Consider the following 13,057-nt stretch of genomic DNA (forward strand, 5'->3'; position numbering starts at 1 on the left):
CTATATCATCACAACATATTTCTTGCACTGTCAGGAAATAAGCTATTCAACAGACGTGATTGTTCCAAATCGCTCCTGGGTTTTAACACCAAAATCGTTCATTGGAGCACTACAAAAAATGCCTACCATACTTCGTTCAAATTCATTCTCTGTAAACAGTATTTTAAGCCATGAATTTTCTACACTTCTTAAAAGGAGTATTTTTAATAATTGTATGTGTCACTTCATAAATAGGTATAGTAATTAAACTGAAAACAATATTTTAATAAACTAAGAGATACTAAATGACATTTCCTTGCAAAAATATGTAAGAGAAGATATAATTGAGAAGAACATGAACATTTATTTACAAATACAGACTCTAGAGGCGCCTAGATGCCTCAGTCGGTTAAGCATCTACCTCTGGCGCAGGTCATGATCTCAGAGTCCTAGGATCGAACCCCATGGAGCCCTGCATCAAGCCCCGCATCAGGCTCCCTGCTCAGTGGGGAGTCTGCTTCTCCCTCTCTCCCCCTGCTCGTGCTCTCTCTCTTGCTCACTTGCTCACTCTCTCAAATTAATAAAATCTTTTTAAAAATCACAAATACAGACTCTAACAGAACACAAGACAGACACAGTAAATTATTAAGTGTAACTTAAAATCTTCAGTCAAAATAATATATTTGCAGTAATCAATAATAAGCTAATGAAAGTATAGACTGCAATATTTTATACAGAAAGGTAAAAATTATTTATTGATTTTCTTTTGTGCTAATTTTTGAGGAAACTTTTATATTGCAAAATAAAAAGCCCATTTAAAATTTTTTCAAACACACAGGTTTGAAAACAAATACTTAGGACACTGATACATAGGCCATCCCAGATATACATAAAAGAAGGTGGTCAGTGAACAGGTGCACAAGACAAGCGCCTAGCACTCAAGAGTAAGCTTCCCCTTCTCTCACTTTCCTCTTCCCCTCTTAGTTTACAGCACAAACCAAGCTAAAATGCTAGCTGAACTTCTCTTTCCACTCCAAAACCATGGCCTAACTTTCTCCACAGCTCATAAACATTTAACTACTGTGACAGTAATTTTATGTATCAATTTGATTGGGCCACAGGGTGCCCAGACATTTGGTCAAACATTATCCTGGGTGTGTCTGTGAGGCTGTTTCCAGATTAGATTAACATCTGAACTGGTACACTGAGTAAAGCAGATTGCCCTCCCCAAGGTCAGTGGTCCTCATCCAATCCTTTGAAGGCCTGAATAAAACAAAAAGGCTGACAGACCCTCCTGTGAGTAAGACAGAATTTCCTCTCACCTGACTATTTTGAGCTGGGACATGGGTTTTTCCTGCCTTCAGACTCAAACTAAAACATTGGTTCTGCCTGTGTCTCCAGCCTGCCAGTCTTCCAACTGCAACTATACTATCAGCTCTACCGTTGTCTCCAGGAGACTGACCACAGATCTGGAGACTTGTCAGCTTCCCAAATCACATGAGCCATTAGATATAATAAATATCTTTTCCTCCTTCCCTCCCTCTCTCCCTCTCTTGATTCTGTTTCTCTGGAGAACCCTAATACATCTGCCTACTTAGTACACCAAATTCCTACTAAAAAAAATCAAAAAATATTTTAAAGTAATAATATGTAATGATGCCGGTGACAGAGCAAGATTGTCATAAAGCTTGATGACAGTCTAATTTAAAACCTTTTCAAACAGTCCCTTCATATAACATACATCAAAACTTTAAAGCTGTGTATAGGTTTTCACCAGGTAAATTTACTCCCTGGTGAATATATACAGAGGATATAATCAGAACTATAATCAAAGATTTACGTGCTCAGGATATTGGTTGCGATAACATTTATGACAGAGTCAAACAGACACAATGAAATGCTCAGTAACAGGGGAATGATTAAACAAATTATAACTTTCAAAGGATATGTTGTCATGCAACTAATCCAGATGATATTTTCAAAAAATTACTCTATAATCTGCAGAAATTAACATAATAAAATGCTAACTTTTAAAATGGGGGGAAAACCCCACAATGATCTAGCTAGCTATCTACACTAGAGAGAAAGGCTAAAGTGTGACAAGTCATTATTTCTGAATGGGGAAACGGCAAGTAAAATTTTCTGTATTTTTCACATTTTTTGTAATCAAAATATGTTACCTTTAAAAGAAAAGAAATATAATAGAGGTCTAAGGAATATTATCCAAAATTGTGTTTAAAGAAAATTATCAAATGATAAATATAAGATTCTATGGATAATTATCAATAAAGACAATTTAACAAACAAATCTATAAAAATTATGAGCTTTTTGTAATATATTATAAAAGAATCTGAACTTTTAAAAAAATATAAAACTAGCGATGTGTTATAAACTGAACTGTATCCTCCTAAGATTCATGTGTTGAAGCCCTAACAACCAATGTGACTATCTTTGGAGACATGGCATTTGAAAAGGTAATGAAGAGAGAGAGGCAAACCAAAAAGCAGACTCTTAACTACAGGGAACAAACTGATGGCTACCAGAGCGGGAGTGGGTGGGGGGATGGGTGAAATAGGAGATGGGAATGAAGGAGTGCACTTGTGATGAGCACAAGGTGATGTATAAAGTGTTGAGTCACTATATTGTACACCTGAGACAAATATTACACTGTATGTTAACTGAAATTTAAATAAAAACTTTAAAAAAATAAAAATAAGGAGGTAATTAAGGTTACATAAAGTCATAAGGGTGGTACTCTAACCCAGTATGACTGGTGTCCTCATAAGAAGAGGAAGAAATATCAGAGAAGTGAACACACAGAGAAAGGGCCACATGAGAACAGAGAGAGAAGGGAGCTATCTGGAAGCCAAGCAAAGAGGCTTCAGGAGAAACCAAATCTGCCAACACCTTGATCTGAGACTTCAGGTTTCAGAACTGTGAAAAAATAAGTTCCTGTTGTTTAAGGTGCTCAGTCTGTGGTATTTTGTTATAGGAGCTCTAGCAAACTAAAGAAGACATAATAAAGTGTCACTATAAAATTTAGTTGGTAAATATTCTTTTTTCTATAATTTATCTTTTCTAGGAAGAAGCAAACCAAGAAATAAGCAGTAAAAAACTTGATTCACGGCACAGAAGGGACAAAAAACCATATTTCCAAAATAAAATGTTAATAGCTAGTACCACTACAGAGAAATAAGGAATAGGGAGTGGGAATCTGAGTACTATGAATAGACGGAAAAACAGCTCTCGGGTTTCTAGTGATAAATGGTCTGCCTAAAAATGCTCAATGACAGAATCTGCATAACACAATACAAAACATCCAAAATTGTTTTGTTTTCAATATCTCCTAGTCCTGAAAATAACATTATATATGTATGTATGTTATCTCTACACATATTACATTCCTACAGAAATAAAACTCAGAACACAATTTCAGTCCTATAATGACACCTGGCAGTATAACTACAAAGTATTACTCAACATCTTACATTGCTGGTTCAATCTTACCCTTCGAATTACACTTTCTCAATCTTCTGTTTAGCATCTATTAGATTAATACATGAGTTTCTTTTTACCTGAATGAAATTGTAGACACATTTATTTTTTAGAATTTTCAACTACATTTCAGAGGTATATTTTAAAAATAGACCAAGAGACCTTTAGTTTCCAAACCAAATTAAAATTTCAGTTACTGCTCTGATTTTTCAAAATTACCTTGTCTGGATCCATCTTTCCTTTGATAAATTCCTGCTTCCAGAACTGCAATGCCTGTTCCAATGTTAAACCAATGCCCTTCAGGAAGAGGCCATACTGCATCCGGCCTCCATGACGAAGATGGTGATTTTCCCGCAAGGCTTTATGTAACTGACGCATGCAAGGTGGGAAGGATTTGGTAGAAAGCTACAAGAGAAAAGAGTTTTTTGTTATGTGGAAGATTTACCAGGTCGCTCACATTATCTGTTGCAAATCCAATCTAATATGCAAGTTGTAAATTCAGTCTTACTAGAATACAAACAAAATCTATAAGGAGGCATTACCTACTATAATTACAAATTGTTCTCTTAATATGTTTATACTGATTACACGTTGAGATGATAGTATTTTGGATATACTGGGTTGAATAAAATATATTACTAAAATGTATTTCACCTATTTATTTTTAAATTTTAATTAAACTTTTTCTTTTGATTTAACTATAGATTCACATGCAGTTGTAAGAAAATAATACAAAGGGATATCATGCACCCAGGTTCCCCCAGAGGTAATACCTTGTAAAAATATTATCACAACCAAGAAACTGACATTGATACAATCCACTAGTCTTAGAGCACCTTACCCCCCACTATTCTCTAACACCTGGCAACCACTAATCTGTTCTTCATCTCTATAATTTTGTCAGTTCAAGAGTGTTAGTATAAATTGAATTGTAATGTTTTTTTGTTTTGTTTTGTTTTTTTAAAGATTTTATTTATTTATTTGTAGAGAGATAGAGAGCACAAGCAGGGGGAGTGGCAGGCAGAGGGAGAGGGAGAAGCAGGCTCCCCGCTGAGCAGGGAGCCCGATGTGGGACTCGATCCCAGGACCCTGGGATCATGACCTGAGTCGAAGGCAGTCACTTAACCGACTGAGCCACCCAGGTGCCCTAGTATATAATGTTTTAAGATTGGCTTTTTTACTCAGCATAATTCCCATAAAATTCATCTAAGTGGTTGCAGGTATCAATCATTCATTCCTTTTTTATTGCTGAATAATATTCCATGGTAGGGATGTACCACAATTTGCTTAGCTATTCACTTGTTAAAGGAGCTGGGTAGGGGCGCCTGGGTGGTCAGTCATTAAGCGTCTGCCTTCGGCTCAGGTCATGATCCCAGGGTCCTGGGATCGAGCCCTGCATCGGGCTCCTTGCTCAGTGGGAAGCCTGCTTCTCCCTCTGCCACTCCTCTGCTTGTGTTCCCTCTCTTGCTGTCAAATAAATAAATAAAATCTTAAAAAAAAAAAAAAAAAAAGGAGCTGGTTTGCTTTGAGCTCGGGGCTATTCCAAATAAATGAATGTACAGGTTTTTGTGTGAATATGAAATTTTCATTTCCATGGGATAAATGTGCAAAAATACAATTGCTGAATCACAGATGAACTTTTAGAATAATCTAAATACAAAGTAGAACACAAAAATAAGAGAAATGGTTCTCAAAAGGTGAGTTCAAATAAATGTGTTAAAGAAATCAATAGTAAAAAGAAAAACTTTTTCATTTACGGTTTCAGCTGCATTCTCCTCACTTCCTCAGTATCTTTCTCCCAAGACTTAAATTCTCACCCCCTCAAGTATCCCTTGGCAAGTTCAGCTTTGCCAAAGCGGGAACAGGGCTCATTTTGCTTGCCTTTGCTGCCCCCTGTAGAGGACATCCAGTTTCTTTAACCTCTCATATAACAACTTCGAAATTCTTCCATCTCCAACCTTCGAAATTCTTCCATCTCCAAGTCAGGCCTCTATCCTGCCTTGCCAGGACTACTGTTTTCATGCCTTCCTTCTTGTTCCTTCATACTATTACGGTGAATTATTTTTCTTAAACTTTGTTCCAATCCAAAAACACCAATGAAATTTAATATCCTTAGTAGGAACATGCAAGTTTCTGTCAATGTCTGTAACTAACTACTTTTCAACTATATGTAACAGAACAAACAGGTATTGGGTGGTTTGGGAAATAAGAAGATGAATAACATGTAATTTTCCCCTTTAAGTCACTTAAGTGAAATAAAAGGAAACAGTCCCTACTATACAAGTTAACTCACATAAATCAGTTATAATGGGAGCTTTAACAAAGGCATAAATCAAGTGCCATGGAAGCACTGTGACAGGGAGGGGTAAAAAAGCCCAGTATGCTATTATACCAATATGAACCCTTTGCTCCAGCCAACTGGATTATTCCATGATCACACAGTCATGCTTTATACCTTCTCACTTTTGCCACTCCATCGACCCTGCCTGGGATACAACCCCTCCTATTCCCCATGCCATCTAGTCAAAGCCAAGCCATTTGTCAAGACCCAGTTCAACTTCAGCTTCTTTTGGCACAATTCCTTGAATACTTTTTACTCATTCAATCACTAAATATCTACTGAACACTACTCTGTGTACAGCTTTGGGAAACTAGCAGTGAACAAAGAACTTACATTCTAATGGGAGAAGATATACAATGAACACAGACATAAATAAAGGTAACGTCTAATTCCAAAAGCTCCGGAAATAAATAAGAGTTATGGGATTAAGGATAAATAGGAGAGGAATACTTTAATTTAGGTAGCCAGTAAAGCCTCTCTGAGGTGTTGGCATTGCACGAAGATGTATCTTTTAAGGAGGATCCTAGTCAAATGAGATCCAGGAATACTGTTCCGGGTAAAGGAAACAAAAGCAAAGCCCTTGAGAGGCAATGAACATGGTGTGCTCAAGAGACAGCAAGAAGGTCCAAGTGGCTGGAATATGTGAGCAGACCAGAACAGAGAAGAAGTTAGAATCATGAGTGCACATGGCATTATAGGCCCTAGTTGTGAGTTTGGGTTTTAGTCTAGATGTGATGGAAACTCAATAGAGGGTATGGATCAGAAGACTGACATGATCTGATAAACAAAGAGAACTCTGGCTGTTGTATAGTGAACAGACTATATATAGAGAAGCAAGGAAGAAACTCAAAAGAGACTTTAGAAGAAGTCGAAATAATGGAAATGGAAAACATAGGATCTAGGGTTGGCAACAACGGGATAGAAAAATAGTTGTGGATACTGAGCCGACAAAGGAATTATAAGACCAGGGTAGGGATGAATTACCAACATGGATACTGCAGAGGCCAGGAACAGTAACAGAGTAGTGCTAGTGCAGGAGACCATGTCAGTGTGCTAGAGTCACCAGTGGATGAAGGCAGGAGGTGGGGGCACCGGCAACAAGGATAACTATCAGGTGGTATAATGGGATTACAGGGCTTTAAAGGAGCTGGAGCTCTGCCAAAGGAATGCAGAGAAATGATTTGGAAATGGTAATATGGACCAAGGAAGACATTCATCTCATACCAAATTAAGATGGGGGAGGGACGGGGGAAGGGGGACAGCCTCTACTTGAGAGGGCCTCAAGAGAAACAGTGTCACTGAGGGAGCCAGATTTCAGTTAGAAGAAATATCTTAAAAAAAAAAAAAAATTTTTTTTGAAGAAACTGAGGATATCAAGGGATATGCTAATGAATGAGGCACTACAGTTAGGAAGAGGTCAGATAAAGATGTATCTTTATCAATTTAGCACAGGGTCTCACACAGAGACCTACAGATAGGATCATCATAGCAACTTAAGATAATTTATCATTACATTGCTTATTTATTATTTACTATGTTGTCTACCTCCCTCAAGTAAGGTCCATGAAGGTAGAGGAATTTTCTGTTTTATTCACCTCTGTATCCACAGCACAGTGGCTGGTACATAATTGATGGGTTCAATATATATTCAGTAAATGAATTAATGATTATATTTCTATGTCTTCCCACAGTATCCACTGAAGTTATAGTTGCTTATGAATGGGAAAACATCTTGATAGAATTAGGAACAGAATTAACTTCTAACCATTCATATAATATAAACACAAAGCATATGGCAGGGAGAAAGTATTAGAGATAATAACTGTTTGAGAAAAGTAAAGGATGGGGCATCCTCAAGAACAAATTCAATTCAACTATACAAAGTGGGCAATCCTATTGTTATTTCTAAGCATATTAACTGCAAGTACTTGATTATAATTTTTCCAAACAGGAAGACAACCTATTCATTCTGGTCTCTAAAAACTCCTGGTCTCTCCCTACTCACCTTATTCTTGTTTCTAAGCATTAAAATGTCAGTGTATTTTTAATTTATTGTAAATAATTTGGTAACTGTCTAAACAAAGATTATTTATGGCTGGTGTAGTTTCCCTTTTTGGGACAGAGCAGAAATTCTACAATGCATTAAAGAGAAACTCTATAAATTATAGTAAAGTATGCTACTCTTTCCTTCTACTACAGAACAACAAAACGAAGTTGAAATGAGCTGTCCATTAATCTAGTGGCAACACAAGCAAAGAGCCTATACTTAGTGTCATGAAATAAACTATAATCTCCCAAAATTCATATGTTGAAGTCTTAACCCCCAAGACCTCAGAATGTGACTGTAGTTGGGAGGTGGGGTCTTTAAAGGGGTAATTAAAGTTAAATGAGGTCATAGGGGTGGGGCCCTAGTCCAATGTGACTGGTGTCCTAGGAAGAGGAAGAGACACCAGGGATGCACGAGCATACTGGAAAGACCACGGGAGAACACAGAAGATGGCCATCTAAAAGCCAAGGAAAGAGGCCTCAGATGTGCCAACACCTTCATGTCAGAATACTAGCCTCCAGACCTGTGTGAAAATAAATTTCTGCTTTCGAAGGCATCAGTCTGTAGTATTTTGTTATGGCAGTCCGAGCAAATTGATACACATAGTATTTTCCATTTCTCCTTTTCTCAATGTGTAAGGTAGGTAGGTAGGTAGGTGGGTAGGTATATAGGTGGGCATTCATTCATTCATTCAGTCACTCACTCATTCAATCAATTTATTTTAAAGTTTATATATTTAAGTAATCTCTGCACCCCATGTGGGGCTTAAACTCATGACCCTGAGATCAAGAGTCACATGCTCTTCCAACTGAGCCAGCCAGGTGCCCCTCAATGTATAAAGTATTTAAATATAAACACACAAACACTATTTAGCTATCATCAATTAAAATAATTCCCCTTTGAAATAACTGATTAAATTCTGTTTATCAGGGGCACCTGTGTGGCTCGGTCAGTTAAGCATCTGACTCTTGGTTTCAGCTCAGGTCATGATCTCAGGGTCGTGAGATCAAGCCCCCCAATCAGCTCTACACTGGGCTTGGAGAGCCTGCTTCAGATTTTCTCTCTGCCTCTCCCTCTGCCCCTCCCATGCTTCCCCCTCTTAAAAAAAAAAAAAATCTGTTTATCAGAATACAAATAATTTTCTGATTAAGTTTGGTTTTCCTATGACTAAAAAAATAAATAAATATGTATAGCACATAGGATCTCCTTTAAAAATGGTTAGCAAGCAATGAAATGACAATCTCTCCCATCTTCTCACCCCAAAATAATCTCTGAAGAAAAATCTGTGCTTCCTCATTGACAAAGGTCTAAGTTTTATTAAAAGGATGCAATGCTTACCGAATCAATCTGGTCTAAAGAAATCTTCCCAGCATTCTTCTGTGTGCTGTAATCTTGACCAGTGTAAGAATGACTAAAATAAAAAGAAGAAAATATTAAAATAGGATTTGTACAATATATTTTAATCACTTCAAAGGAAATTTATTCTGATACAGATTAAAATCACAGTAAGACATTTTACATATAAATCTTAGCAGAAACATAGCCAAGTGTTTTAGAGGTATTTAATAGAATATATTTAAATAACTTACCCAAAAATAATACAAAAATATAGTGACTGTCTGGATCTCCTGATTCCCAGCATAACATTCCATTTCTTAGAAGCATAATGCAAACTGTTGTTAAAGTTCAAATCTCTACTACTGATCCCTTATTAACAGCATGGCAGCACAGCAAAAAATAAACTGGAGCTTAAATGAGGAACCATCACTTATTAGCATAGGTCCTTCAGCAAGTTCTGCAGACTCTCTATATCCCAAGTTCCTTATCTGTCAAATGGAGACAATAATACCTGTTTTGCAGTGTTGACAGGAAGTCTAAACTGAAATAATTTCTTTTTCTTTTTTAAGATTATTTGGGAGAGAGCGAGCACATGTGCGCACAGGGGAGGGGCAGAAGGAGAAAGTGAATCTCAAGCAGACTCTGCCCTGAGCACAGAGCCCAACTCAGGGCTGGATCTCATGACCCTGAGATCATGATCTGAGCCAAAATCAAGAGTCCAACGTTTAACCAAGTGCGCCACCCAGGCACCCCTGAACTAATTTCTGTTCAATGACCTGACATGTGGTAATCACTGTTTATTTAAACAAGTAATATCTGAATAGCACTTTACAAGGGTAAAGTCCTTATCTATATCCTCTAATTACATCCTCATGACAACCCTGAGAGAGTGTTTTTATTTTACATTTGACAAATGAGGAAATGGGGGCTCAGAGGAGTTAGAAACTTGTTAGATCAGAAAGCAAGTCAGCAGCGCAGTAGGAACTCAAACTTTTAATTCTCCCTTCCCTGTTGCTTCACTATACCATGCCATCCTCTTCCCTCAATACATTTCCTGCATTATTTACAAATTAGGAAATACAAGGTGGTATATACTATCCAAAGCCATCTACCATTGTAAATTATCAGTTCCTTGACACAAAGCCCAACTCCATCAACCCTGATTCAGATGCAGACATTCAGGTATGACATAACGAAAAACAGCTGCTAGATTACATAGAAAACCACAATCAAACCAAGGTTTATGCAGATCCACAACTAAAGGAAAATTCTGGAGTAAAGCATCATTACCATCATAAAGAATTCCAGACTCTCTGCTTAATACCTGCTCAGTACAGATTCTTGCTGAACAATACACACACTCAAGATGCTCTTTAGAAAGGCTACAGTTCTTGCAATCAGTCCATCTGCTGATTAAACAATGGGTATGAATTATGAAGCAAAATTAGAGTATATCTTGGGATGCTGCAGCCACTGGTTAGGAGATTGTTCAAAATGTAGATTTTTCCCTCCCAAGAGTCCTCCCTCCATGGGCTATGAATGGCCCGAGAATTACTCTGAGAACATGATGAACAGAACGCCAAAGAGTAGTACAGAATGATCCTACGCCCCAAAACATATCTTCTTGCCTTTGCTTTTCTCCCTTCACATACTTCTGACATATTTCTGACAATTAATGTATCACTGGATTCCATCCATTCTGTTTATCATAGTAGCAGCATGGCATACAAAACTCATGCTAAATTAAGCCAACAGTTGTCATTTAGTGTAAGTATTTTGCATTTTAATATAGAGTCTAACCAGAGACTTGTTTCAGCGGAATCCCTAGAACAAAGACATCTTACAGTAGAGCAAAGAGGCAGCATGAGACAATGAAAATAGCAGTAGGCTAGAATCTAAAGATCCGTTCTTGTTTTTGTTTTTGAATCACTGGTTTGCAAACTGAGGCAAGTCATTTACCTGTCCTGATTTGCACCAGCCTCATTTGTAAACTGGAATTAATGATGCCATCCCTGCCTAACTGACAGAAACGCTGGAGAAATGAAACGATACATTCAAAGTGCTAAAGAAAATCAGTAAATCGTATCCCAGTCCACAGAGCAACTGTAGTCTTGGCCAGGAAGTACAAAAAAGACAGGACGGGAAACGAGGCAGCAGGATCCTGCGGAGGAGCCATCACCGCTGTGAAGGACTAGGCCACTCTGCTGACCCAGCTTCTCGGGCTACAGATTGATCACAATCATCTAAAGGTATTGTTTAGATCAAAAAGGTTAACAAATACAAATGTCCTCTATAAATAGTAACAGGATGTACAAACATGAGTATAGTTATTGAGTACACAGAGCCAAATGATATACTATACCACAGGAAAGGTTTTCTCGGTCCAGATTATTGCAGGACACTAAGTACAAAGAGAAGACATTTAAGAGGACACATACACTTGCCTGAATGGCACTATAAAATGCCCGTCCCTCAATACTTTGATGGGCTATGCAAAAGAGCTAAATTCCAAGGTGGGGGGGGGGGAGTTAAAGAGAATGGTAGCAATGATTAATGCAAAGGCCTACTGTAGGATATAAATAACTACAGACAGAATATAAGGAAACTGTATATAGACCATCATACTTCTAAAAATATTATTAATAGAGAGATGGCCACCAGCCAACCCAGTAAGGGCAAGCATGAAACCCATGGGAGGAAAAATGATGCAAATGAAGATGTTAAGCATCAGAATTAGGACTGAGATTTCTCCTCTGCTCATTCATGACCAGAAGGGGCAACCTATGTCTCGGTTAGGGAGTTGGTACATCACAGCTATTTAATACATGTTTGAACTAGGAGTGGATAGATGAAACTGAGGTGGCAGGAATTCTCAGATACAATACAAAGAAGGCAAATCACGAGAAGCATTGTATTCAACACCATGTAAGCAATAAAGAATTATGAAAAGATTTTAGGCAAGAATTTACATAAGTATTTACACTTGAGAAAGCAAGCAGTGTGGAGAATGACTAAAAAGGGTAGGGACTAGGCAAGAGCAAGTCAGTCGGAAGAATATTGCAATATTACAGGCAAGAAAGGGTGAGAGGCTGAAGTAAAGGAGTGGCAACAGGTGGAGAAAGGAAGGCAAAGAAAGAAGAAAAAGAAACAAATAATGCCACCATAACAAATAAAAATCCTTAAGAACAATTCACATTAGCCCATGAAACTGCATCTTTGGCTTTTACTTGAAGTGTCAAGGGACATTACTAAATGAGACTCCTCTAAGAGGTCCCCAGGAAAGGTGAGGCACCTTTCTACCACATTCAATGCTCATGTCAGCTTTATATCATCCTACTTCCAAATGAATGCAGCTGGTACACGAATGAACAAAAATATAAATAATGAACTGTCAAAATATATTATTTTCATGATTTAAAAAAATAGATCAATTTTATGAACACTTTTCAATCACTGTATTGGGGAAACACAGGAATAGTAATTTTTAACAACAAAAACAATTTCCAATTGGTTTGAGGTACTTGCATGCATGCGCGCACACACACACATGCAGCAGAAAATTTTCTATTTTAAATAATCACGGCTTTATTGTGAGAAACACTCACTGTCACTTATGTACAATTTTCAACAAAGGGGATTAAGTAGGCATGAAAGCTTTCCTGTTTCTAAGCTTTCATAAAAGAATAAATTAAGATGTACCACAAACACCTTTTTTTTCAATACAGCCAACCAAAACATTTTAATGGGCCACAAAATTCAAATTATGTCACTAATAACTATTTTGTGAAATATAAAAAAGAACTTCTGATCAGAGAATCTTGAAAAATCAAGATTTGACTTAATTCTTGGTGGTAAG

General features: G+C 37.4%; 1 protein-coding gene across 2 annotated transcripts in view; it reads right to left on the reverse strand.

Annotated features, from left to right (window-relative positions):
• LOC118524408 (DNA primase large subunit) overlaps positions 1 to 13,057 on the reverse strand; it is a 324,736-nt gene that overhangs the window by 105,501 nt on the left and 206,178 nt on the right. For both annotated transcript variants that reach the window (XM_078055186.1, XM_078055187.1), the window contains exons 9-10: positions 9,202 to 9,274; positions 3,695 to 3,880 (exon numbers count right to left, since the gene is read on the reverse strand). In XM_078055186.1, the coding sequence (XP_077911312.1) occupies positions 3,695 to 3,880; positions 9,202 to 9,274 (259 nt within the window). The remainder of the gene's footprint in view (positions 1 to 3,694; positions 3,881 to 9,201; positions 9,275 to 13,057) is intronic.

The sequence above is a fragment of the Halichoerus grypus genome, chromosome 9, assembly GCF_964656455.1.
Source record: "Halichoerus grypus chromosome 9, mHalGry1.hap1.1, whole genome shotgun sequence".
Taxonomy (NCBI): domain Eukaryota; kingdom Metazoa; phylum Chordata; class Mammalia; order Carnivora; family Phocidae; genus Halichoerus; species Halichoerus grypus.